At 40.8% G+C, this 27,598-nt stretch overlaps 3 protein-coding genes across 3 annotated transcripts; all 3 read right to left on the bottom strand.

Annotated features, from left to right (window-relative positions):
* Nucleotides 1–11,854: 11,854 nt before the first annotated feature.
* LOC116208966 lies at nt 11,855–12,619 on the bottom strand. The gene has a single exon (XM_031542543.1). The coding sequence runs from the start codon at nt 12,617–12,619 to the stop codon at nt 11,855–11,857; it is 765 nt and encodes a 254-aa protein (XP_031398403.1).
* Nucleotides 12,620–13,216: 597 nt separating this feature from the next.
* Nucleotides 13,217–13,796, bottom strand: LOC116208965 (pathogenesis-related protein STH-2-like). Its single transcript, XM_031542541.1, has 2 exons — nt 13,610–13,796; nt 13,217–13,440 (listed from the first exon to the last, which is right to left on the bottom strand). The coding sequence occupies exons 1-2, from the start codon at nt 13,794–13,796 to the stop codon at nt 13,217–13,219; spliced, it is 411 nt and encodes a 136-aa protein (XP_031398401.1).
* Nucleotides 13,797–21,075: 7,279 nt separating this feature from the next.
* On the bottom strand, nt 21,076–22,352 carry LOC116209279 (major strawberry allergen Fra a 1.06-like). The gene is made up of 2 exons (XM_031542873.1): nt 21,707–22,352; nt 21,076–21,608 (listed from the first exon to the last, which is right to left on the bottom strand). The coding sequence occupies exons 1-2, from the start codon at nt 21,888–21,890 to the stop codon at nt 21,307–21,309; spliced, it is 486 nt and encodes a 161-aa protein (XP_031398733.1). The 5' UTR covers nt 21,891–22,352; the 3' UTR covers nt 21,076–21,306.
* Nucleotides 22,353–27,598: the final 5,246 nt, after the last annotated feature.

Raw genomic sequence — 27,598 nt, 5'->3', positions numbered from 1 at the left:
TCATTTTTTTTTCCCGCTACTTCTTTGTCGTTGATCTATAGGAATATCTAATTAGATATCTATAAATTCTAATATATTCTTTTCAAAATAAAAATAAATCTATTAAATTCACGATACTCCTATAAATAAATGAATGTTTTTATTTAAAAAAAACACGCCACCACTATACCAACGTTTATTTTTATTCCTCTCTTTGTTTTTTTTTTTAATTTTGTTTATAAAGAGCAAAATAAAAATTACATGTCTAAGTTTGAAAAAGAGAAATACTCGCTCCATCGGTCCAAATAGGACGTGTTTTTATTATTTTAAGGTTTTCTGGGTTTTAGAATTTTGAGGACTTTAATATGTCTTATTAATATAATATAATTTTAAAAAATAAATGGGTAGATATTTTAAAAAAATTGTTAAACCCAAAAGAAGAAGGAACTCTTATTGGTAACAACCAGTGACGATGCCTTGAATGCCCGATCCCAGGATCCGGGAAGTAGGAACTCTTGGTGACAACCGGTGACATCCATGTTTTGTTGGGAGGAGGAGATTGTGGTGTTCACAACGGGAGGGGCTGTTGATACTAATTGAGGTCGTTCTTAATTGGTCTTCCGAAGGAAGGTGATATGATATTTATAGCTTCATTGACCTAATATTGAAAAAACATCCCAAAATTGCCTTTGACAGTTTTAAGTAACGACTCAAAATCCATTAACGAGAATTCAATATCCAGAACTTCTTGGTGTTTACGCGAAGATGGTGCACTACTGCATCGTACCGCTTTCTTCACGGGATATTAATTTACATGTCCCCCGTTTTCCCCCCCTCTACTGGATACATGTCTTCCTGTTAATTAATGTATAGTACATTACATTTAGAAATACAGATCAACGTGGGTTGGTTTAAGCAGTTCGGCGCTTGTTCCGCTCAACCAAAGTCTTAGGTTCGAGTCCTTGTGAATGTAATAAAATTCACACCGTGAGAGTTTTACCCCTTAGTGGGCCGATCCAATTTGACTGGATTAGTCGGAATCCGATTGGGATTCTGGATACTAGAGTTCAAAAAAAAAAAAAAGAAATATAGATTTCAGTTCTCACAGAGTTGTCTAATGTTATTGAGAATTCTAATTATTTTCTAAGAAAATTCATGATGCTATCCATATGTAAATGACACAACATGGGAATCTCTACTTGCGGGAATTGTATATGGAACCATCTTGGTTCCTAAGTGAAGGCGTATATCATTGTACGATAACATGCTTCTCTTTTTCGGTGGGACCATAACATAACATGTTTCTTTGACCCCATTAATTTAGATCATGTTGCATGCAGGCTCTGCTCTGGCCAGAGAGGAGGATATTGAGCATAGATAACGAGCTGATTTGTTTGATTTGATCATATTCAAGGAGCTGCCTGGGCCATAGGATCACTGGTTCGAGAGGCCATCGATTCCCCTGGTTTCGTCTTCCATTTCCATGATCTAATGCTTGTGAGAGTCGATCACCTCAAAACGGGCATTTGATTCCACCGTATCTCATAATGTATTAGCCTCATGCTTATCATTTATGAACTGGGAAGATCTAAGCAATGTTCCTGATTCTTTGAGGTCTGGAAAGCTGGACAAATCGGAGGAAATTAAACAATTACATTCCATTGAAAGGAATCTAATGCAAAGAGGAAAACTGGGAGAGAAATCGTGGCACATGTTTTACATGTAGGCGTCGGGGTTCGCCATGAGGTACGCTACCATGATTTTGTAAAATCCTATGGTTGTGGTCTTTCTTGCCATGATGTCCTCTTCTTTGAGCGTGAGACCTCTCTTCGGGTGGTACTCGGTCGCCACCCTAACCACGCAGTTGTTGTTGCCTAAATCTGCGTACGTGACCTCGTACACCACTGATTCTACCCTCTCGAATAGCGAGCTTCCCTCAATTAAAGTTATCCTGTAAATGAAGTTTTCTGAATCGAGGACATCGATCCTGTACAGTTGGTCACCAGTTCGCAATCCAGATTCTGCGAAAATATGCGAATTTGCAAATTAATCGATGTCTTTTCGTTACCAAGAGTTTAACAGGCACATTTCCTCATTTATTGTTATATTCTTTAATACTAACCTTCATTGAAGACGGTTCGTTTGATGGTACCAGGTCCTCCATCTCCATCGATGGTATCCATGCTCTTAAAGACATGAGGGAGCAGCTTGGGGGTAAGGTTGTCCCCATCGATGACTGCTGCCCTGAACAATCGATCCCGGGGAACCGGAACTAGGAACTCTTCATAGAAGCAGATCGTCTCCATATTTACCTGGATAGGAGAGAACAATTGATGCAAGGTTTATGGCTGGAATGGTATTTTCATGGCTTGACGTGAATAGTGAAAAGAGTTCCAGAAATTGCCTTTAATTTGGCGGTTTAACGACAACTCAAGTCAACCCATCTTCAGCCTAGATTAGGTCCCTAAAACCGAAAATAAACTGTATGAGATTCTAGCACGGGATGCTAAAATAATGTCCCATGACGGGACGGTTAATTTTGTTTTTCACATATAGGTCCTTCGAATATTAAAAGTTACATTTTAGTTCATAAATATTTTTACCGTGCCACAGCTCATCGGGTCGCATCCAAAATTCGTCAAATTTTTGGGGTTGACGACATGTACTGAAATCTGAACCAGTTAACTGGCCGGTCCACCCATTTGAACGAGCCAGGAAAAAAAAAAACTGAAAGTTTGAATCGGGAAGTAAGAAAAGAAGATATGCGGGAGGAGGGTGGTGGCACCCGCAGGTGCCGGCGCTGGTGGCCACCATTCCCTCAGATGATGTTGACACGAGAGAGAGTGGGGGAGATCCGCCGGTGGTGGTTCGGGCGCCGGCCACCACTACCTAGATGAGGTCGACGGTAACCTCTAGTGGAGCCGGTGAACATGTCTGAGGGAATGGTGGCAGTCGGCGCCGGCGGGTGACTCCAGCCTCCTTCCCCCTTTCTCTTCTTCTTCGCTGATGGCTGCTCTGCTTTTTTAATTTTCAGCTTTATTTTATTTTATCTTATTTCAACTTTACAATTTTTATTTACAATAAATAATATTTATTGTGCAATAAATTTTGTAATAAATATTTGCTTTAAAAAATGTTTACTGTAAATTTATTTTGCAATGTCTTACAATTATTTTATTATATTTATTTTACTTATTTTACAATTATTTTATTAGTTGTAAATTAATAAATTTTTTCACACACAATTACTTTATTTATAATTATTTCTGAAATGATTTTACTATAATTAATTTTATTTCATTTCAAAAAAATATATTTAATTTCAATTATGAGTTATTTAATAATAGAAATCATTATTTTAAAAAATAAATTAAATATCTTCCTCGCGAGACATAGGAACAACCGTAACAATTTATACATAATACTTTAGTTAGAGTGAGACATATAGTTGGCCCGTACTAATTGATAAACAATATATTGTTAATACCAAGTGTTATTTGAAACATATTTCGCATCCACCCGTTCGGCTTCTTGTATTTAAATTGATCTCTTGTATCTACACCAACCAAGCTATTGTTCTGTACCACAATAAGAGTAGATTTAGGTAAAATATGTACTTTTTCAGAGAACAAAATAAAATAAAATAATGTGAATTAATAAATGTAATATTTTACTTGCAAAGCTGAAGAACATCTGTATTATCTTATATAATGAATACTTCACTTAGAGCGAAAATTATACTACCTGCACTAATATATAATTAGCATATTATTTTTTTTGCAAAATATGTTAGCTTGAGTAAATAACAGTTTTAGCTGGAACTAATTTCCAAAGTGAAAAAGTTTTATCATGTGTTGAATATAATAATAGCATCACAGCTGCTAATTGGTCAACATTGTAGCTATCATCGGCTCAGGGAAATAATAATAAGTTAATAACTATCAAAAGTAATATTTGAAAAACATCTCTTGTCACCAACATATTCACAGTGGTCAAAGCACACGCACAATAGCCAAATTTATATTGTAAACATAATACACATGTTCAACCGCTATACAGTATAAAAAATATAATAGTGTAATATGAATCAAACAGTTGTTGTATATACATGTAAGCATGAGCCAACTATTATAAGCATCCGAGCCGATATCAAATATTATGAGCTTTGTTTTTCCTACCAAAAGAAATCAAGTTGTCATTACTAACAGTTTGATTAACTCTAGACCATGTATAAAATGGTCACTATGTTATTATTAATAGACCAATTTAAAATATCATAATTTGGTTCATCATGTTTTTATTCACTACTACTGGAATGAGCAACAAGGATTATGGAAGAATATGTGTTTAGTTTTAAAAAAAAATTTAACTCTACTCAACTCTATTCCACTTATCTTCAATTCAACAACACAATCATTATTTTTCCCATTTTTAAAATTTTTTTAACCATTCAATTCAATTTTTAATATTAAATTTTCTCAACTATTCATTATTTTTTTCACAATTCAACAATACAATCATTACTTAATCATTACTTTCTCTTAACTATTCATTACTTTTTCACACTTTTATCATAATTCAAAAATACAATCATTACAAACCAATTAAAACCAAAACTCAACTCAATTCAACTCTAAAACCAAACACATTTGCATTACGCCGTCTAAAACACAATTGAGCCCTAAGACTAGCACATCCCCAGCATTTGACTTAAAATGAATCCCCTCGATGACTAATTGATATGGATAAAATCCCTTGGTGAGTGGTTAATGTCTCCAAGCACATTAATAAGAGCAAATAAATAACTAGGTCAAGCAAATCAGAAAAAAATGTCCAGCATAGCTTATTTGCTTAGACCAAAGTGAGTACCGGCACGTGCACAAATAAGAACTAAAATAATATTATTATTACAAGATAAACATTTCGCTTTAGACTTGGTTTCACCAAATACGGTTAGGAAAATAATATATCGTAACGCGTTCTAATAAACTAATACGGTTGTGTTAATAATATTTATATATTATATGTTCTTTATATAATTTATTTTATTTATTAAATGACTCGTAGTTGGAAATAACTATCTAAAATGATGTTGACAAAATAAAGTTGATAATAAAAAATGAAATAATTATAAATTACAAAATAAGAAATACATTTGCATGTAAAGTTGGTTTTCTTATACAAATAAATAAATATTTAAGTAAAAAAATCTAAAATAAAGCTTTTTGTAAAATAAAAAATAAAATAAAATTATAAAGTAGATTCTTTTATAATTGTAAAATGAAAATTTAAAATAAAAACAATGGAAGATAATATTCTCATAGATAAATATATAGGTTATAAAAAATTTTTTTATTGTAAATAAAAAGTTTAAAATGAATAAAATAAAATTGAAAATAAAATAAAAAAAGCAGTTTGAGTCCACCAGCAACCTCATGTAGGCGAATAAGAAGAAAAAGAAGGGAGGAGGGAGGGGGTGGCTCCCAGCGTCGTCCACCACCCCTCAGAAGGGGTCGCCAGTGGCCTATGATCGGCATCACCATAGAGGCCGCCAACAACCCTGTTTGGGCGGCGGTGGCCGACGCCCGAGCCATCACCCTCCCTCCCCTACCCTTCTTCACAACAACACAACTTTTTTAAAAAAGTTTTTAATATTTTATTCATAAACTTAAACTGTGTTAATTTGGTTGATATACCATTTTATTAAACTGGTTTATTAATGTGCCATGGCTTATTGTGATTGCTCACAATTGTAAGACGAATTGGGAACGACTCGATAATAATGTCGGCAAAAAACGCAACAGAAAAATGTGAAGGACTATAGTATGAGGGGCAGAATATGTAAACTATGGAAGACCAAGATTAAATGTTAAAATATCTCATGGATGAGATTAATGTCTTACCATGGAGAAAATTTTTAATGATCCTACCTCATAATGATGTGGTGAGAAAGAATCAACAAGATTATTTCAACTAAGAAAACTTATCACAATTAATCGAGTGATTAGCACTTATTATTTAGTTTATTGCAACTTAATTAGTGTTTCCTCATGCCGTGTGGCGAGGTAGGACCTCCGAATAATATCTTCTTACCATGAGACTTTTTTCTACGTCCCGCTCTAAAATTTTCCTAATCAAAGTGCAATAAGAAAAATTGAAAATAAAATAGATCAACCCGTTTGATCAACCTATATCTATATATTATATAATTTAGACTTTCATTTGATTGATGAGGAATTCCCATTCGTAATTAGATTAGCTCCTGGATGATCGACTCTTTGTAGCCCTTGTACATTTATATATAGTAGATTTTTTCATATTTTAATAATGAATGTTTTTCTAAATTTTCACAATATATTTATATATTAGATATTTTTGAGGTATCACCTGTATAGTAATATACCTAGACTTTTTTTTTTCAAATTTTCATAATTAAATTTTTGAAATTTCCACAATGTATTTATATATTAAATATTTTTAGGAGTTTATTTAGTTCAAATTTTGTTAATATAAAATTCATAAATACAATAATATTAACATAAAATAAAAACTACAAAAAAGTCCGCGCAAACGCGGGTAGATGAATAATTTTTCTATTTAAAGTGCAATAAGAAAAATTGAAAATAAAATAGAAATCAACCCATCCGATCAACCTCTGTCTATATAGTATATAATTTAGACTCCTTTCATAAGAGCTAATGAGAGCTTTCCACTTGATGGATGATGAGTTCCTATTTGTAAATCGATTAGCTCCTGGATGATCAACCATGTGTATCCCTTGCACTTCAAATTTTGATAATCAATTTTCTCAAATTTCCACAATGTATTTATATATTAAATATCTTATAGGAGTTTATTTAGTTCAAATTTTTGATAAATTTCAATTATAAAAATTCGTAAATACAATAATAGTTACATAATATAAAAAACTTCAAAAAAGTCCATGCAACATGCCGGTAGATGAATAGTTTTTGCTTTTTCCTTATTTTAGATGGAATTTTTTTTTAATCATTTATCTTTTCTGTTAATAGAACTCCAATAAGATTTGGAAATTTACAGATCAATTCCCCCGCGTGCATCAATACACCAAAGGTGCCAATCCCACTGTACTTACGATGTTGATGATGCATCTTTGATCGACAATTAAGGGGGAATTAATGACCAAATTCATCTCTTTTCAGAACTATTTTTCGTTCAAGCTCTCTTCCCAAACTATTTTCGGTTTTGGACCTTAAAACTAATTAAACATTTTTTGTACGTTTGCCGGTGTTTTGGGTTTTGATTTTTTTTTTGTTCGGTGTAAACTCTGATATTCGGAAGCCTAATTAGGCCCCGACTGATCCAATCGAGTCAGATTGGTCCAGTAAATGGAACAAATACCAAACTGCTTGAACCAACCCATATTGATTTGATCTTTTATTTTTATTTTTCAGGCTTTGTAGGATTTTTTTAGACGGAAATTTCCTGTGAAGTATATTATTATTATTATTATTATTATTATTATTATAAATACCTTCCACAAAAATCTGTCGTTCCCAACAGAATTTCTGTCGTTAATCCATCTGAACTTTTCGAGGGAATAATTCCCCCGGAAACTTCTCCCTGAAATAGCCAAATTTCTTGTAACGAGAAAAGCTGGAAAATTGCAACTGCGAAAAGAAAATAGGTACAAACCAATCTGTAGAGATCTAATTGAATGATGTAAGAAAGAGGAACCCCAACGCATGTTTTAAGTATAGGCACTAATATGAGTTGATTTAAATGATTCGACAATTATTCACCTTAAGTTAAGGTCTCGGGTTCGAGTATTGTGAACGAAAAAAATTCATGCTGGGAGAGTTTTACCTCTTTAGTGGGCCAACATGGCTCAAACTGGATTAGTTAGAGTCCGTTTGGCTTTCTGATACCGGAGTATACGCTCAAAAAAAAGTATAGGGGTCAAAACTCACGACAAGTATCCCATGGCCAGGGCATTCCAATTGTGATTAGTCTCAACAGTCAATAGGCATCATATAACAATGATGGTATGAACTTAACGGAAGTATTCCAAATTTGATTAGTCTTAGTCAATGGATGTTGGGTTATTCTCAACGAAAGTTGATAATTGCTGAGTTGAAAAGCTTGAATTTCATTGATACTCAAACGTGTACATATACTGTTGATTACATCAAAAGAGGAAAGGAATTCTAATTATCTATTGCCTAATTTGTATGTAACTAATAAGGCTAGTTAATATACAAGGATAATAAATCTCCGCTAATCTTGGCAAGATATACTCTGTAATACTCCCCCTCAAGTTGGAGCATGAGGATCTCGAATGGCCAACTTGCCCAAGAGAAAATAGAATCGATCTCGTCCTAAAGCCTTCGTAAAAATATCAGCAAGTTACAATTTTGTAGGAACATGCGAAGTCTTAATGACATGAGACCGAATGTGTTCATGAACAAAGTGACAATCTATCTCTATATGCTTCGTTCGTTCGTGAAACACTGGATTTGTTGCAATATGTAAAGCAGCTTGGTTGTCACAGAATAGTCGAGTAGGCTCGCTATATTTGATTCCAAGAGAATTGAGCAAACTTCGAAGCCATAAGATTTCACTGACCGCTCCTGCCATGGCTCGATACTCCGCTTCAGCTGAAGAACGAGCCACCGTGGATTGTTTCTTCGTTTTCCAGGAGATAGGACAACCTCCTAATGTAACAAAATACCCTGTAATTGAGCGACGGGTCATGGGATAACTAGCCCAGTCCGAGTCACAATAAACTTTAAGCTCCAATGATTTTGGCCAAAGAAAAATTCCCTGACCTGGAGATTGCTTTAAGTAACGAAGTACTCGCATCGCAGCATCCCAATGTTCCTGACGAGGATCTTGCATAAACTGAGATAGAATATGCACAGGATAACTAAGCTCCAGCCGCGTAATTGTTAGATAAATCAGACGACCAACCAGCCGCCTATATCTGCCAGGGTCATCAAAAGGAACTCCCGATCGTGCTAACAATCCATGATGTTGCTCCATTGGAAATGAGGATGGTCGAGCACCAAGCATCCCACACTCCGTGAGAATATCGAGCGCATATTTTCTCTGATTAAGGAAAAGGCCAGATTCCATTCTGCTCACTTTAATCCCAAGAAAATACCGTACCGGTCCCAAATCCTTGATGCGAAAACAACGATCAAGGTATCGCTTGAAGCTGATGCATTGCTCATGGCTGTTGCCAACGACTAGAATATCATCCACATATACCAATGCGGCAAGAAAAATATCGCCACGATTAAGAACAAATAGTGAACGATCTGCTCCAAACTGTCGAAATCCATAATACCTCATAGATTCAGCAAGTTTGGCATACCAATTTCGCGAAGCTTACCTTAACCCATAAAGTGATTTCTGAAGTCGACACACCAATCCTTGCCCTCGGGAAGAATATCCAGGACGTAAACGCATATAAACTTCCTCATCGAGATCTCCATGCAGAAATGCATTGTTGACGTCCATCTGATGTATCCCCCATCCCTTTGCTACAGCCACAGTCAGCAGACATCGTACAATGACCAATTTTGCCCGGGTGCGAATGTCTCATTGAAGTCCACTCCTTCGACCTGAGTGAATCCTTTTGAAACAAGTCGAGCTTTATACCTCTCTATGCTCCCATCAGCTCGACGCTTGATCTTATATACCCATCTACAATCAATTGGACGCTTTCCCGGTGGCAATCGCTTGATAGTCCATGTGCTATTGGCCTCAAGCGCTTTGATCTCCTCGGCCATAGCTTCCTTCCACCGTGGATTGACTGCTGCATCTTGATAAGACACAGGTTCCACCTCCGAATCCAAGGCACTTACATATGCAAGATATCGATTAGAGGCACCAGAATATGATAAATATTGCTTAATCGAATGAACCATACTTGAGGATTTCAATGAAGTAGGTGAACTGGGGTGTGTGTGTAAAGCGGTGTGAATACGAACTTCAAAATCCTTCAAATATCTAGGCGTAGACTTAATTCGATCGGAACGCCGCAACAGATGGTCTGCAGTATCCACTTCTGGTCCTTCCATTTCTTCCGTCAGTAGTTTGCCAGAAACTTCTCGTTGATTACCCATCGGGCTTAAAGAATGTTGATGCCCATTTTCTTCTTCCCTTTTATTCGGGTTCTCAAATCTCGACTCCCCCTGACTCCTCATATGATCGACATGCTTCTCATTGTCAGTAAAGAAATGAACCCGTGTACCATCTTCCTTCCCAGTATCATTCATCTGTAAAAATGGGAACTCCCTCTCGCAAAACCGAACATCTCGAGTCACAAATATCTCATTCTTTTCAAGATCATAAACTCGCCAACCCCTTTTCCCATACGGATATCCAACGAACACACATCGACGAGAACGAGATTTGAACTTATTCCTGTCCCTCGGTTTATCATGTGCATAACATAAGCATCCAAATACCTTTAAGTTAGAATAATTCGGTGATCTCTCAAACAAGACTTCATATGGACTCTTACCTCCCGGAAGTGATGTGGGAGTCACATTAATTAAGTGCGCCGCTGTGGTAACACATTCTCCCCAGAATTCAGTTGGAAGTCCAGCCTGAAAAAGTAACGATCGCACAAGATTCAATATATGCCTATGTTTCCGCTCGACACGCCCATTTTGTTGAGGTGTGTCTGTGCAAGATGTTTGGTGAATAATCCCTTTAGTAGAGAAGTAATTCTGCAATTCTCGCGAAACAAACTCCTTCCCATTGTCACTTCGTACTATTTTCACAGTGCGATTAAATTGATTTTTCACCAACTTGCAAAAATTTATAAGATGTCGCTGCGTCTCTGATTTCTCTTGCAATAAATATAGCCACACTGCACGACTGTAATCATCCATAATCGTCAAAAAATACCGAGCACCAGATATAGATGCCACTCTATAGGGGGTCCCCACAAATCACAGTGGATCAGTTGAAAAGGAAAAACAGCTCTATTCATACTTAGGTCGAAACTTGACCGAGTCTGTTTTGCACGAAGGCAAATATCACATTCCTTATTCATAGCTGCATTCAATTCTAAATTAATACCATTAAATTTGATTCGCCGTGATGGATGTCCAAGACGCATATGCTACAAATCACCCGTCTCTTCACTAATAACTCGATTAGCCTGCTCTTGAATAGCCACAAGCCGAAGATAATACACACCCCCTTGGAGCTCACCCACTCCAATCGTCCTCCTCGTGGTACGGTTCTGTATCAAACAAAAATCAGTGTAGAATATTACACAACAATCCAGATCTTTTGATAATTGAGATGTGGAAATGAGACTGCAATTAAATTCTGGGACCAATAAAACATCTGATAAGACGAAAGAGCCTATATGTATTCGTCCAGTTCTGCAAGCAGTGGAGACACCCCCATTTGGTATATGAATTCTTGGCCTCTCAGTAAGTAGTTGAGACTCAATAAATAGGTTGGCATCTCCTGTCATGTGCCTAGAAGCTCCGGTATCAATTATCCAATCATGTCCCAAATTTACCGAAATAAAATTTTTACCAGAGGCTGGGTGCATGTTGTCATCATCTGGACCTAAAAAATCAAGGAGCCTTTGAAAAGCCGGGTCTGAAAGGTGGGCTAATCTGTTCAGCCCGCTTCTCAGCTGTCCAGAAGGTGCCTGATGGGCCTGAAGCCTGCCCATTTGATTAGGGCCTAAGCTGGATTGCCCAATCTGCGCTTGATGGGCTTGCAGCCCACCGAATTGGCCCGGCCCCGGGTTAAAGGACCCAATCTGCGCCTGATGGGCTTGCAGCCCATCGAATTGGCCAGAGCCCAAGCCCGTCCGCTGTTACCCTGCCATCGTCTCCCTGATCCTCTTGCTTGCAAACCCTCATTTTCCCTTTTCCTTCTTTGAATCCCAGGTACCCAGGAAGCCATGGAGCAACCAGCAGGAATTCTTGAGATGCTCGGGACGGCCACAGTGGTAGCAAGTCTTGCTCGTCCCTCCTCTACCTCCTATCTGTCCTCCGTAGCCCGAGGTTCCGCCACTGCCCTGCATCTCCGCTTTGTTCCCAGTAAGTTTGCTCAGAAATACTGCAGCATCTGGTGTAGTATTCTCATGAGACAAAGCCACCATTTTTTGTCTCTCTTCATGCAGAATTAGGGCATGTACCTTGTTCAGAGAGTGGGCCGGTTCGTGGCTGAGGATATTCGACCTCACCGTTGCATATTCTGACCCTAATCCCATCAAGAATTGATGAATTTTCTCCCGTTCTCTCTGAGCCGCATACGTTTTGGCCGCCGAACAGGTGCACGCCGGAATTTGGAGGTAATTGTCTAATTCATCCCAAAGCCCCTTCAGCCGAGAGTAATATCTCGGAATTGTCATGCCGTCCTGCTTCAATTTTCCGATCTCTGCTTTTAATTGATAAATCCTTGTCTCATTCCCTTGCGAATATCTCTCTCTGAGATCCTCCAGCAGGTCCTGAGCCACCGTCGCACAGGCCACGCTGGATTGGAGCTTCGAATCCAACGTATTGAAGATCCAGGATATTACTAAGGCGTTGGAGATTTCCCATTTCGCCCGATTTGGGTCTCCTTCCGGTGGCCTTGCCACCGTTCCATCAATCATCCCAACCTTATTCTTAGCGGTCATTGCAGTCAACATGGCCCTCGACCACGTCAGGTAATTCGATCAATTTAATTTGCAATTAATCAGACTAACTCCAGTGTAGTCTGATGGATTAACAGTGAGAGCAAAAAGCCAATCTGCTTCCACGTTCCCTGTACCTTTTCCTGAGGTTTCGACCCCCTTCTCCATATCCGCCTTCACTCACGTTCAACCAGCAAACACTAAACCTGAGAAGGTAACACTCTCCCAGAAATCTCTTGAACCTGATATTGCTCTGATACCATGATAATTGCTGAGCTGAAAAGCTTGAATTTCATTGATACTCAAACGTGTACATATACTGTTGATTACATCAAAAGAGGAAGGAATTCTAATTATCTATTGCCTAATTTGTATGTAACTAATAAGGCTAGTTAATATACAAGGATAATAAATCTCCGCTAATCTTGGCAAGATATACTCTGTAATAAAAGCACCTCATGGTTAGGGTTGTGAGATTTTGAGATGTTCTGAACCTCTAATAAAAAATGTTATCCTTCAGAGAGGTTTATTTATTTATTAACTTACAAGGATTTATTGACGTGATTATTCTAACCTAATAACCTGAAGAAACCCGTGATCTCATCCATTAGTGTAAACTTCAGGGTTCGAGATGAGATATTCTAGCACGGCTTCGAAGAATTCCTTGGTTATCTTTCTGCCAGTATTGATGTCCTCTTCTTTGAAAACAACACCTTCCTTCAGGTGGTAGTCAGTGGCCATCTTAAGGATGCATCTATCGGGGCTGTTAGCTTCGTATTTGATCTCACATACCACTGAGTGCATCTTCTCAGATAGCAAGCCCCCTGGATTAAAGTCAGTTTATAGGTGAAGTTTTCTTGATTGAAGGTGTCGATTCTGTGGAGTTGGGGACCTCCTGTAGCCCATCCAGATTCTGAGGGAAAAGACATGACTCAATATGATGCATTTCCAGTTGCAAAGAGTTTAAAGACATTTGGAATGTCTAATACCAACCTTCGGTGAAGATGGTCTGCCTGATGCTTCCAGGTTGTCCCCAGTCACCGCGGATGAACTCCATGCTCTTAACAAAGTGAGGGACCAGCTTGGGGAGGAGGTTGTGCATGTCTAGGACCAACGCTTTGAAGGCCCATTCTCGGGAAACGGGAACTAGGACCTCTTGGTAAAAGCAGCGGGCATCCATATCATGTTGGGACGTGGAGATTGATTGTTGGCGTGGTGTGGTGTATTTCTGAAGGAAGTGAATTGTATTTATTTACAGCTTCCCGTATAGCGAGAAAATTTCCAGCATTGCGTTTTGTAGTTCTAACTGTGAAGTTTGGATCAATCCAACTTATTATTCAGTATGTCGATCAACGAATAAATAGCCCGACTGATATTACAGAAAAAGGAAACCAAGAAATATTCTAGGCCTAATATCTGTGACTACCTAAAATATCAAATAGCAATTATACTAGATTCCTAATATATATGTATACAATCTAAAATATCTGTAATACTCCCCCTCAAGTTGGAGCATGAGGATTGTGAATGCCCAACTTGGAAAGGATGAAGCGGAAGCGATCTCGACCCAATGCCTTTGTGAAGATGTCTGCTAATTGAAGTCTTGTAGGCACATAGTCTGTGGTCATGGCGCCTGACTTGATATGTTCACGAATGAAGTGACAATCTATCTCAATATGCTTTGTCCGTTCATGAAATACAGGATTGGCTGCAATATGCAACGCTGCTTGATTGTCGCAGAATAACCGAGTTGGTGAGGTCATATGTACTCCAAGAGAAGAAAGAAGACTCCGTAACCAAAGAACTTCACTAACAGTTGCCGCCATAGCTCGATACTCTGCTTCAGCAGATGAGCGTGAAACTGTGGTTTGCTTCTTCGTTTTCCATGAGACTGGGCAGCCTCCAAGCATAATGAAATAACCCGTAATTGAGCGTCGGGTCAAAGGACAACTTGCCCAATCTGAATCACAAAAAGCTTCAAGTTCGAGTGAAGTAGGCCGCAGAAAAATTCCCTGACCAGGAGATTGTTTCAAGTATCGAAGAACCCGCATAGCAGCATCCCAATGGTCTTGGCGCGGTTCTTGCATATATTGTGCCAAAGTATGGAGAGAGTAACTAATTTCTGGCCTTGTGATGGTCAGATAAATAAGTCTCCCAATCAGACGTCTGTATTTGGCAGGATCCGATAATAAGTCACTCGAACTCGTGGATAATCGATGATGCTGCTCCATGGGAAAATGTGATGGACGCGATGCCAACATACCGCATTCATTCAAAATATCAAGAACATACTTCCGTTGACTTAGAAAGAGTCCTGAGTCCATTTTGGTGACTTCAATGCCTAGAAAATATTTCAAGGGCCCCAAGTCCTTTATACGAAAGCACTTATCCAGATAGCCCTTGAATGTATCACAGTGGCTAGAACTGTTGCCTACTATGATTAAATCATCCACATATACTAGTACGCCAAGAAAGATGGTACCTCTAGTAAAAGTGAAAAGTGAATGATCCGCACCGGACTGAGTGAACCCATAATGTCGGAGGGCATCAGCAAACTTCGAGAACCAATTCCTTGATGCTTGACGTAGCCCATATAAAGATTTGCGGAGCCTACAGACATTCCCGCTTTTGGACGTGGAAAAACCCGGAGGTAACTCCATGTAAACTTCTTCATCTAGTTCTCCATGTAAAAAGGCATTATTAACGTCCATCTGATGGATTTGCCACCCCCTTGCCACTGCAACCGTCAATAAGCATCGCACGGTCACCAGCTTGGCCACTGGTGCAAATGTCTCATGATAGTCTACTCCTTCCACCTGTGTAAAGCCCTTCGCAACTAATCGAGCCTTGTAGCGTTCTACGCTTCCATCAGCCCGGCGCTTCACCTTATACACCCACTTGCACCCGATAGGACGTTTACCGTGTGGAAGTTGTTCAATTGTCCATGTCTTATTCAATTCTAGCGCGCGTATTTCATCTGCCATTGCCATTCTCCATCTTTGATCTTTGATGGCCTCTTGGTATGATGTGGGCTCTCTGTCAGAATCAATTGCAGCTAGAAATACTTTGTGTTGGTCAGAGACACCCGAATAATTAATATACTTCTCAATGGGATAGGACATACCTGAGGAGCTCCTGGAGATGAGTAAATCGGGGGGGGGGGGGGGGGGGGGGGGGGGTCTCATGGCGAGCAGTATGAACGATGAAATCTTTGAATCGTTTAGGAAGGCTGGAAGTTCGCTCAGATCGCCGCAAATTTACTTCTGGCACGACATCCTTCTTATCCATACTCAAATCTTGCTTTTCTTCGTCACTACTCTCCTGATTCAAATTTGAATTTTCCAAAAAAGAATCCATTTTGGGTGATTCTTCCAATATTGGCCGACTCCCCCTTTCCTCCAAATTTCGGCCCAATATTTCTGCTGAGCCACTCCCCCTTATTTCCAGCGAACGGCCCAAAATCCTCTCTGTTCGGCCCGTCTCTGAAATCTTGTGATCTGGATTGTCCCCGTTTTTGGGCCTTGGACTCTTTCTTCCTTTCTGGTGGCCCGTATGTTCCCCAGTCCGCTCGATTTTAAAAAGCTCTTGGACTGAACTTGATCCACTTCCATCGTTGGGCCTTCCTTCCTTTTCCAGGCTTGTCTGCTTCTGCCCATTATCATTTGGGCTGCTCTGCCACCTATCTTCTGTGGGCTTCCCGTGTTGCCACAGCCCGAGTTCGGGCCCTTCATATGTACTGGTTGGCAAGGCCTCACTTAGGAACAATGGCCCACCTTGTCTCCCCTGCTTCGGTTCTGCATTTTCCGTGGCAAAGGGAAAATTGGTCTCGCAAAAATGAACATCTCTCGACACAAACGTTTGTCGATTCTTTAAGTCATAAAGCCGCCAACCTTTCTTTCCATGTGGATACCCGATAAAAATGCATTTTCGAGACCTCGGTTCGAATTTATCCTTGGTCCGTGTGTGAGCATAACACAATGATCCAAAAACTCGTAAATTCGAGTAGTTAGGTGGTTTACCGAATAATACCTCGTGTGGACTTTTATTACCAAGCAGTGACGATGGGGTGACATTTATCAAGTGAACAGCAGTCGACACACATTCACCCCAGAATCTTGTTGGCAATGAGGCCTGAAACATGAGTGCCCGAGCAACATTGAGGATGTGACGATGCTTCCTTTCAACTCTGCCATTCTGTTGTGGCGTATCTGTACAAGACGTTTGATGCACAATGCCATGTGCAGAGAAAAAGTCTCGTAGTTCCTTCGATAAAAACTCCATCCCATTATCACTTCTTAGGATCTTAATCGTGCGACCAAATTGATTTTTAATTAAATTATAAAAATCAATGATAAACCGCCGAGCTTCAGATTTCTCTCGTAACAGATATAACCACACTCCTCGACTAAAATCATCAACAATTGTTAAGAAGTAATTGGATCCACAACTTGCCTTAATTTTATATGGCCCCCATAAATCGCAGTGTATCAACTGAAACGGATACTCGGCTTTATTCATATTCAAGTGAAATTGTGAGCGTGTCTGCTTCGCTCTAAGACAAATATCACACTCCTTATTACTTCTTTCACCAAAAACCAAATTAGTACCATTTAATTTCATCGTGCGAGACGGATGACCGAGCCTCTGATGCCATATCTCCGCAGATCCCTCTATGACTGTCTGACATACTTGCGGTCCAGTGGCCACTCGCCTCAGATGATAGACCCCCCCTCGAAGTTCACCCACTCCAAGCGTCCTCCTCGAGGTGCGGTCCTGAATAACACATAAATTGTCGCAGAATGTCACGAGGCAGTTCATCTCTTTCGATAATTGTGCAATAGAAATTAAATTGCAATTGAAAGTGGGCACATAGAGCACGTCAGTAATTTCCATCAAGTTTGCAATCGTCACATTTCCAATTCGGGTGGCTTGTACCATGCCCCCGTTTGGTATGAATACTGGTGCTCCGCCCTTTAGTGGAACTGATTTCGTGAAATTCTCAAGACACCCCGTCATGTGTCTCGAGGCTCCTGTGTCCAAAATCCATTCATCCTGTAAGTCTGCAAAATTCATTACCAACAAGCCGATTCGGATCCATATTGTCTTGCGAAAGCATGGATAGCAATCGCTGAAATTGCTCATCGGGAAGGGTCTCTAAACGTTCAGCCCGTGAGCCACTTCCTTGGCCCGTCTGGACTGCATTTGCCCGGTCTGGGCCTCGCTGGTATTGGGCTTTTCCTCGCAGCCCACCGAACTGTCTCGGCTGTCCTGGTCCAGTTCCTCTCCCTGCAATGGGCTTGGACTTTGGATGCCAAGATGGATACCCAATCAAGGCCCAGCAGGAATTCTTGAAGTGGCCCAACTTCCCACAGTTTGTACAAGTGGGCCTCTTGTTCATCTTCTCCATTGCAGTCGGCATTTCCAGATTGCCGAACAAGGGTTTATTTCGTTCCCCTGTTTCCCCTTTTGCGAAGAACACCGCTGCTTCAGGGACGGAATCGCGAGCCCGTGTGACCACCTTCTGCCGCTCCTCGTTGGCGACCAAGTTGTAGACTTTGTTCAAGCTCGGCATTGGCTCGATACTAAGGATTGTGCTCCGGATCGTGTTGAATTCATGGGTCAGTCCCATAAGGAACTGATACGATTTCTCCATCTCCCGTTGTCCTGTGATCATCATTCTTGCTCCGCAACTACAACTGGGATGTTCGAGGTAAAATTCCAACTCGTCCCACAGCAGCTTCAGCTTCCCGTAATAGTCTCGAACGCTTAATCCTTCCTGTTTCAAGAGAGCAATTTCAGTTTTAATTTGAAAAACCCTCGTTTGATTACCCTCGGAGTATCTCTCCTTGAGATCGTTCCAGAGGCTTTTTGCGTCCACAGCGTACGCAACTGTAGCCTGGAGGTTTTCTTCCATTGTGTTGAATATCCATGCTATCAGTGTGGAGTTGCATCTCTCCCACCGTTCTCTCAAAAATTCACCTTCTCCCGGTTTCTCGAGAGAGCCATCAATAAACGGCAACTTGTTCCTTGCCCGGAGAGCGATTAACATGGCCCGTGACCATGTCAGGTAATTGTCTCCGTTGAGTTTACATGCAATAATTTGCGCACCCGTGCTATCTGCCGATGTGAGTCGGAAAATTGGGGGGATCTCCATTCCTCTTCTTGAGCTATCCTCTGCCTGCTTTCCCTTTGATGAGCCAGTCCCTTCTCTCGGGCTCCTCTCATCCTCACTCACATCTGACATCGGGAAAATTTCAATTGATCCAGAATCGTAGGTGCTCTGATTTTTCAATTGTAAAATACCCACTTGGGCCTACACGGACTTGAGCCCATCTGCAACCCAAAAGCTTAAGCTGATAGGTTACTGGACCCAAGCCTCATATAAGCTTGTGGTTTCTTTCTCAATTTTTCGATGTGGGACAACATATCTCAACACCCGCCCTCACGTGGCAACGTGTGGTCCAACACGTGCCACGTGCTTTAAACACCCGCCCTTAACAACTGACCCGAGCCGGGCATCCTCTTCCGTGCTCGGGCAAGGGGGGACAAATACCAAACTAGCCTCGAGCTCCACACTCGGGCCTAACTAGAGGTGCACCTTTAGCTACCTCGGAACTGGACCGGACCACTCTTGGGCCTGATTAACATGAGGCGCACTCTTGGCTACCTCGAAATTGAATCTGGCGTGGTGTGAGCCCACATGAGCGCGCGGAAGCATAACCCGCTCTGATACCATGTGAAGTTTGGATCAATCCAACTTATTATTCAGTATGTCGATCAACGAATAAATAGCCCGACTGATATTACAGAAAAAGGAAACCAAGAAATATTCTAGGCCTAATATCTGTGACTACCTAAAATATCAAATAGCAATTATACTAGATTCCTAATATATATGTATACAATCTAAAATATCTGTAATACTAACTGACAACAATAATTTTCTCTGTTTCCCATGGAATTATTTATGAGTTCCAGTTAACGAAACAAAATATGATATCAATAGAAACTACCTTGTTCATAGGATGGATTGGATTGATCAGTATTTGGCCCTGTTGGGTTCCATAACAAAGATTTGGGTAATTCTTAATTTTAAGCCTGACCATGCACCGAGACAACCAAGCGTTCGTATACAACGTAAGATGCTGCTGGCCAACCATTGATGATAAAGTTGTGTGGAGAAAGTACATCTTTTATCCTCAAAAGTGGTAAGTCAAATCAAATTCAATGATTGAATCTTCCAAAGAATCGCCAAGAAGATCCCAAAATTTCTCCAGCTAAAACAAACCGAAAAACTCAATTACTCGAGCACCGAACACATCTGGGTTTGCCAGACATCCTTGTGTCTGTCTTTATTTCCCTCACTTGATGTTGTTTTGCTCGAGCTCGGTGCCAGTCTTTGCGCATGCAGTATTCATTGATCATCTTGCAGAGAGGATGATTTTTCCTCTCTTAAGATCTTTGAATTCGACCCTGTACTTTACCAATTTGACCTCCTCAAGTATGATTTCCTCTTCAACCAGGGGTTATTTCCGCACCAAGATTTCGTTATCAATAGCATCAATTCTGAGTTTCAAGCACTTTGGGTGTCCACCCATGCAGCAGTAGATGCACGTCCACTTGAGATGTTCGGTGTCGATTTCTGACAGCAACAATGGAATCTCATCTCTAAAATTCAATGGCGTTGTACTACATAGCGGAACTACGGATTCTTCGATCAACTTGATTAGTACTGTCAAACAAGATCTCTGGCTGTCATAATCTGTAACGAGATTCATATGATACCTCATTGCTGTCAAAACTCTGGTATAAACACCTGGTACAAAACAAAAGCTTTTCGACATTTGATAATGCCATATGAAGATTCGACAGACTTTCGCTGAACATAGAAACTTTTTCTTGCTCTGCCATGCTGGGAATTAAAGAAAGCTAATACTCATATTTCATAGTTGTTGCATCCGAAGTTACAAGCTTATCTTGTGTTTATAACTAGATATCTCATTAACCAAGTTGACATCTTTGCAATTGATATATTAGGTTGGAGTCCATCGAAGATGATTCGATACTTGATGCCAATTAGCATTATGCAGTAAATCTGCCATAGTATTAACAATCTTACAAACAATTTGAAAAGAAAAACTAGGGAACACGACACATAAGTTCATGTCAGACAGAACTCATTTATGCATTGATTTCCGGGTTGGCAAAAGTTATTCCTCGGCAACATTCTGGACCATATGGGCCGAGCCTGAGGTAAGTCGTCTAAAATCAGGCCTTACCAGGCTGGCCTCAACGGGCAGAGTGCTACAGCTGCCAAGGAACATGATTTAGATCATGTTGTTCCAACAGGGGACCGTGATATCCGAAGTGATAGAAAAGGATCTGGGTTTTGTTGATCAGGTTTTAAAGGAGCTGTCTTAGGTCAGCCATTGCCGGTGCGAGAAGCCACGAATTGAAGCCTGGTGCAATGGAATCTGGACAAACGCCTAGAGGAATTTGATCTGATCTGGAAAATTTAATTGCAATTTCACCTAATAATGAAAACTTCAATCTTATCTATGAAGAAGTATATATCTACTCATTCTAATAAGCTTAGAGTCTCGAAACTGATTGTGGGTAATTACATCAAAATCAGAAGGAAGCTAACTGGATTAAAAAAAAAAAAACGGAGTGAAATTCCATCACATGGTCTAAGCGTAGGCATTGGGGTTTGCAACAAGGTAATCTACAATGGTTTTGCAGAGCCCCATAACGAGTCTGCCGCCCTTCAGGACGTCCTCTTCTGGGAACGTGATACCTTCCTTCAGATGGTACTCAGTTGACACCTTACATATGCATTTGTCGTGGCCTAAAGATTCGAATTTCATCTCATGGACCACCGAATGCATCCTCCCGTATACCACGCCCTTGATTATGGTGTGCCTGTAAACGAAGTTTTCTGCATCGAGGATGTCAATCCTCAATGTGCTCGTAAGGCCTGAGTATCCAGATTCTGAGAAAGGACGAAAAAATTTGCAGGCTTAGAAATTAGCTTACAGATATGATACCCATCTGATCTTTAGCTGATTGCGTTTGATGTTCAATACCAACCTTCATTGTAGGTGCACTCCCTGATGGTTCCAGGTCCTCCATCTCCATGGACGGTTTTGATGCTCTTCATGATATGAGGGGCCAGCTCAGGGATGAGATTGTGTGCGTCGATGACCAACCCCTTAAACACACGTTCCCGGCAAATGGGAATTAGGAACATCTTGAAGGGGCAGACGACTTCCATGTCTAGGCTCAATGCGGAGATTGCAGGGCTTATGGCCAGAAGGGACGTATGTACGTACGTTGGGTGTTATTGTTAGTTCACATAAACATAGATGAGGGGATATATATAGCAGCCCCTAACGCAGTGTTGAGGAGAATCCCAAATTTACCATTAGTAGATTATCAGACAGCTCATGCATCTTCGGGTGCGAATAACAAAACACAAAGCAAACAGAACAAAGTAGAACACACATTTTGGCTATTTCCATTGCCGAAAACCCATAACTAATTAATTAACCACAGGTACGCAGGTGCCTCACTCTGGTCGATCATCGGAGCTTATGCTGTTTGAAACAGATATACGGTTGGCCAGAGTGTTGATTGCCATGAATTTTGTAAAATATTCACTTGCACCTATACAGACTTGAACTCATCTGCAACCCAAAAGCTTAAGTTGATAGATTACTAGACTCAAGCCTCATATAAGCTTATAGTTTCTTTCTCAATTTTTCCATGTGGGATAACGTATCTCAACACCCGCCCTCACGTGGTAACATGTGGTCCAACACGTGCCACGTGCCCTTAAACACCCGTCCTTAACAACTGACTACGAGCCGATATCCTCTTCCATGCTCGAGCAAGGGGGGACAAACACCAAACTAGCCTCGAGCTCCACACTCGGGCCTAACTAGAGTTGCACTTTTAGCTACCTCGGAATTGGACGGGGCCACTCTCGGGCCTGATTAACATGAGACGCCCTCTTGGTTGCCTCGAAACCTAATATGGCGTGGTGTGAGCCTACCCGTGAGGGCAAAAGTGTAACTTGCTCTGATACAGTGTGTGCGGACCCGAATTTTATCTCGTCGATACCCGCAAGCTAAAATGGCAATTAAACTAAAATGGCCTTTCTTTAATTAAGAACGGACTAAGAACCCGAGAAAGGAGTAGGCCCATACATTGATGAATCGGTTCGCTATCCTCACACAACGGTTCATCAGACCGTGATGGTCAACGTCCCTTGCGAACTGAAAATCGCGAAGCATTGGGTTTACTCGTCCATAGGTAGGTAAATCGACTCGACCGATTCAGCACTCGGACCGTTCACTCTCCAATTGGGATTTTTACATGAATAAATGTGGGCCTATATTCCGCGTGCCCTATCGGTACTCTAACTTGTCTATGCTTGCCATTTTTAGTTTAATTACCGCTTAATTAGGTTCCGCTCATCTTACCCGTTTTGACACCGTAAATTCAAAGAAAACGGTCAATTCGGACTAAGAACCCGAGAAAGGAGTAGGCCCATACATTGATGAATTGGTTCGCTATCCTCACGCAATGGTTCATCAGACCGATGGTCGACGTCCCTCACGAATCGAAAACTGCGAAGTATTGGGTTTACTCGTCCATAGGTAGGTAAATCGACTCAACCGATTCAGCACTCGGACCGTTCACTCTCCAACCGAGATTTTTACATGAATAAATGTACAGAATAAATCCTTACACCGTTCTCTCAAATAAATAAAAGTACAAATTACAACGACTAAATCCCGGTTGGTTCCCGTTCGGTTATTATTCCACTCGTGCTCACCGTGTGGTTTGAAAAAGACTGAAAATTAAATTAAGATGCACGCTTGGTGTATGGGGGCATTAGACCTCATGATCGACGGTTAGGGGCGTTTGATCCCATGTGAATTGTATCCTAAAGGATCAGGCTCGACCCACAAGGAAATGGAGAAAAATAGACAAAAGTAGATAAAAACAAATAAAAACAGACAAAAAGCAGATAAAAATATATGAATACAGACAAGTTGTGTTTTAAATGCCATGTTTACGTGATTTATTTGGTTATGTGCCGGGGTGATTTGGCAAGCAAATTCCTACCCTAAACAGACAAACGGGATGATGGAGATGGTATGTAGCACTTGGCGTTGTTTTAGCGGACCCGACAGACATGAAGTTTGTAATCAAATCTCGAATATATGAGTTATTTTTAACTTATTCTGTAATGTGACAATACAGCTCTTACAGGTTATTACAGAATATGGATTTTGCCCGAGAATCCTAGAACCTAATGCCTAACCCACTATTGCCCATTCTTGTCTTAAGCCAAGTGCAAGATTAGTCCAGCATTCGTATTTTGAGCCAAAATACCCGACCTAAATACCCAAAACTATACTAGGGTAACAAAAACTCGTCGGTCAAAGAACCGGTCGATCTATCCGAAGTGATCTAAAAAGAACTTTCACGCCCTGACCTGAGTTATCTAAAATCAGGTGAGACCTCGATTTGAACGTGCAAGTCCTTCCTAGACGTCCATGCCACATCAGTCCGCGTGTCTCGAGTTTTGTAAAATTTTGAGTTTCGAGAAGGCACCAACGCATGTTTGCGACCTATCGACGCGTGTTACCGGTTAATTATCAATTCGTGCAATATTATTAAGGCCGAGTGAGTTAATCAGTCGCATGAACGTCCCAATTTTCCCGTTGGTGGAATTATTGATTACGTTAATTAAAATTTACAGAATGCTTTAGTTTACGGATTTTGAGCCGTCGGAATGGCCATTGGCGGACCACCCGATAAATTCTAATTTCCGACCGTCTTGAAATTAAATCCAAATCTTAACCGACCTTACATGATTAATCCGATTCGTGCCGGGTTTCAATCAAAAACACATTCAAACATTCTCAAACATGTGAATATAGACAATAATAATCACAATAAAATTTAATTTGTCGATTTTAAGTCTGAGTGATTAATTAAGCCGGCTTTGATGTGTTTAATCGATTTTATTCCTTTAAAGCTGAGTGAGCACGAAATTAATTTGTATGTATTCATTCTTATTTAATGCAACCAACTTTAATCTCTACTTCCATTAAATCCATTTCAAGCTCGAGTTAATTTTTATCGCATGTCATGATTTTAAAAACCCGAGTTTAAACATTAAACCAGTTCATATGTGTCATCGATTAAAACACACATTTCATAATCGTCATCCATGCAAACATCGAATCAAGCAAAACATAAGGTCCTGAACATGCCACTAAGTCTGGAAAATTATACCTTTCCCGAGCTTATACCGGAATAACCATGGGAGGCCTCGAGAAATGCACAAGCCCGGGCGAGAGGGAGCTGTCCAAACTCACCACGACGGCTACGGGTGCATATGAACAACGACCAGAGGGGTCCGTGAAGTGTCTATAGCAATTCGACAACTTCGGGAGCAATGGAGACGTCCAAAGTCTACAGCACCACTGCCTCCACCTGCCAAAAAATGAAAAAAAGAAGAGACAAGCTGCGGGGCAGCAAGCAATAGCAACAGAGCTCCGTAAGTCACGGGAAAGGGCAGCGAGATAGCAAAGTAGCAAACAAAGCAATAAGGCGAAGGAAGAGGCGATTCCCGGTCTTGATTGGAGCTTCTTTTCTCTGCTGTTCTGCTAGCCGAAAGGAGGAGGATGATGGCGTGGAGTGAGCGTTGCTATTGAGGACGCCTAGTCAAGCTGTCACGGGAGAGAAAAAAACAAAATGCAGAGTAAAGACGCAAACCATTGAAGAAAGAGACGGAAGGAGCAAAGAGGGAACTTAGCTTCTATTCTTGCGGGCATTGAAGTAGGTGGAGTTGGACCGTGAGGTGGTGTTGATGCGTGAAGGAAGGGAGAGCCAGCAAAAGAGAGTGACCGTGGGAGAGAACCAGCGGAACGCCAGTCAAGGGGAGCCGTGGGCGTCTGCACTGAGGGATAGGGAATGAGAGGGAGCTAAGAGACCCGTGAGCTGAGGGCGTCTCGAGAGAAAGAGAGTCGTGAGCTAGAGGAGTTGGGCTGAGGAGGTCAGTGAGGGAGAGAACGAGCTGAGGGAGTCGTGTGTGAGGGAGAGAACGAGCTGAGGGCGTTGGCTGTCCAATGAGCTGAGAGTTCCCGCTGGTCCCCAGAGACAGAGAGGTGTTGAGCTGAGGATCAATCTGCCGAGCGAGCTGAGGGTTTTCTCAGCCGAGGGAAAAGAAGGTGGGCATTCCAGCTGAGGGAAACGCGAGCTGAGGGGAAACTTGAGAGGCCAGCTGGGGAGAAGAGTCGGATTCAGCTGAGGGGAGAGCTGCCGGACCGACCAGTGAGAGCAGCCCCGGGAAAAAGAAAAAAGAAAAAAAGCAGAGTCCGGTTATTTTAGCTGAGAGCGAATCAAAGCCTGAGCTGAGGGACAATCCGGTGTCAGCTCGGGGGAATCGGGCTTGCCAACTGAGGAAAAATCCTCCTGTCCCCGTCTGTTTCTTTTTGTTTTTTTTTTCGTGCGTCTGTCTGTCCCTCTGGTTCTGACCGAGGGAAAGGACGAGGGAGCACGGTAGGTTCCCATGGAGAGCTCCGAGGGGGAGAGAGAGCATGAGAGAACGGGAGAGAGAGAGAGAGATTGCAGGTTTGGTCCTGGACAGAACCATGCAGAGACGCATGGGATGGGCCACCGCAGCTCGCTACAGAAGAGTGGAAGCCGAAAACGGAAAAGTGGAAGCAGGAGAGGACTGAGTTGCAGAGAAAGTGGAAGCTGAGAGAAACAGAGAAGAAGAAAGGGGAAAAAAGGGGCCTCCGAACTTGTTGCGGGTGACAGAGAAGAAGAAGAAGAAAAAGGAAAGAAGGAAAAGCAAATGCAGAGACGCGGACCAGGAACAACAACGATGGAAAAGGGGAAAAGAAAAGAAAAGAAAAGAAAAGAACAAAAAGGAAATGGGAGAGAAAGCGGGAAAGAACAGGGAAATCAAAGGTATGAAGTTGACCCCTTTTTGAGTTTCTTCTCTTCTTCTTTTATTATTTATTATTTTTTATTATCGTTATTCGTATGGGCGTTCATCGATCGATAAATCAATTTCTCAGGATCCGTCGATATTTTTAAAATTAAAATTTTAAAATCGTGAAATTCGAGAAATAATCGACTCTATGAGAATTTCAATTTGTACCAATGGAGACCGAATCACGATAAAATTGATATTGGACCTTTGACGCACGTCAATCATAATTGCTCGATTATTTACGAAATTCTATCTTTACAATCAAAAATAAAAAAAAATGGTCTGAAAACGCCGATGTGTTTCGAAAAATTTAAGGATTGATATTACGCGGAAAAAAACATTTCTAGTCCCAAATATTATCTCGAATTTGGAGAAATTAAAATTAATGCGTGTAATGACTGAAATTCCCGTCTTTCCAATCAAGCATCAGAAAAATGATCCGGGACCACCATTGCATTCATAACAATTCAGAGATCAATGTTGTGCATGAAAATATTTTTCAGCCTCGAGTTTTGTTCCGAATCTTGAAAATTGAAGTTGATGCACGTGAAATCTGAAAACGTTTCGTAGAATATTTTTTTCAGAAAAATTGTAAAATTGAAATTAAATTAGGAAGATGCCCCCATTTTCAAAAGTTGTGCATGCTCGAGCAATCAGCTGAAAATACTGACATAAATAACAATTTTGCCCTCCCTTAGAGCCAGTGGATCAAAATGGAGTGCTGATACCATATAAAATACCTATTTGGACTTACACGGACTTGAGTCCATTTGCAACTCAAAAGCTTAAGGTGATAGATTGTTGGACACAAACCTCATATAAATTTGTGATTTCTTTCTTAATTTTTCCACGTGGGACAACATATTTTAATAAATTTGCTGCAAACCATCCATATATATTCTCTCATATTTTGTGACCCGGAACACGATGTTGATTCTTTGTTTTTGGTTTGTAATGCCCTG

The sequence above is a fragment of the Punica granatum genome, chromosome 5 (assembly GCF_007655135.1).
Source record: "Punica granatum isolate Tunisia-2019 chromosome 5, ASM765513v2, whole genome shotgun sequence".
Taxonomy (NCBI): domain Eukaryota; kingdom Viridiplantae; phylum Streptophyta; class Magnoliopsida; order Myrtales; family Lythraceae; genus Punica; species Punica granatum.
This window is presented reverse-complemented; position numbering and strand designations above follow the sequence as displayed.

Bases quoted from the DNA above. Each gene is read 5' to 3' on its own strand.
- LOC116208966 (XM_031542543.1), bottom strand. From the start codon at position 12,619: ATGACCGCTAAGAATAAGGTTGGGATGATTGATGGAACGGTGGCAAGG.
- LOC116208965 (XM_031542541.1), bottom strand. From the start codon at position 13,796: ATGGATGCCCGCTGCTTTTACCAAGAGGTCCTAGTTCCCGTTTCCCGA. The intron at 13,441-13,609 runs GTTGGTATTAGA...ACTTTAATCCAG, and splicing joins GCAGACCATCTTCACCGAAG to GGGGCTTGCTATCTGAGAAG.
- LOC116209279 (XM_031542873.1), bottom strand. From the start codon at position 21,890: ATGGAAGTCGTCTGCCCCTTCAAGATGTTCCTAATTCCCATTTGCCGG. The intron at 21,609-21,706 runs GTTGGTATTGAA...GTCCTTTCTCAG, and splicing joins GGAGTGCACCTACAATGAAG to AATCTGGATACTCAGGCCTT.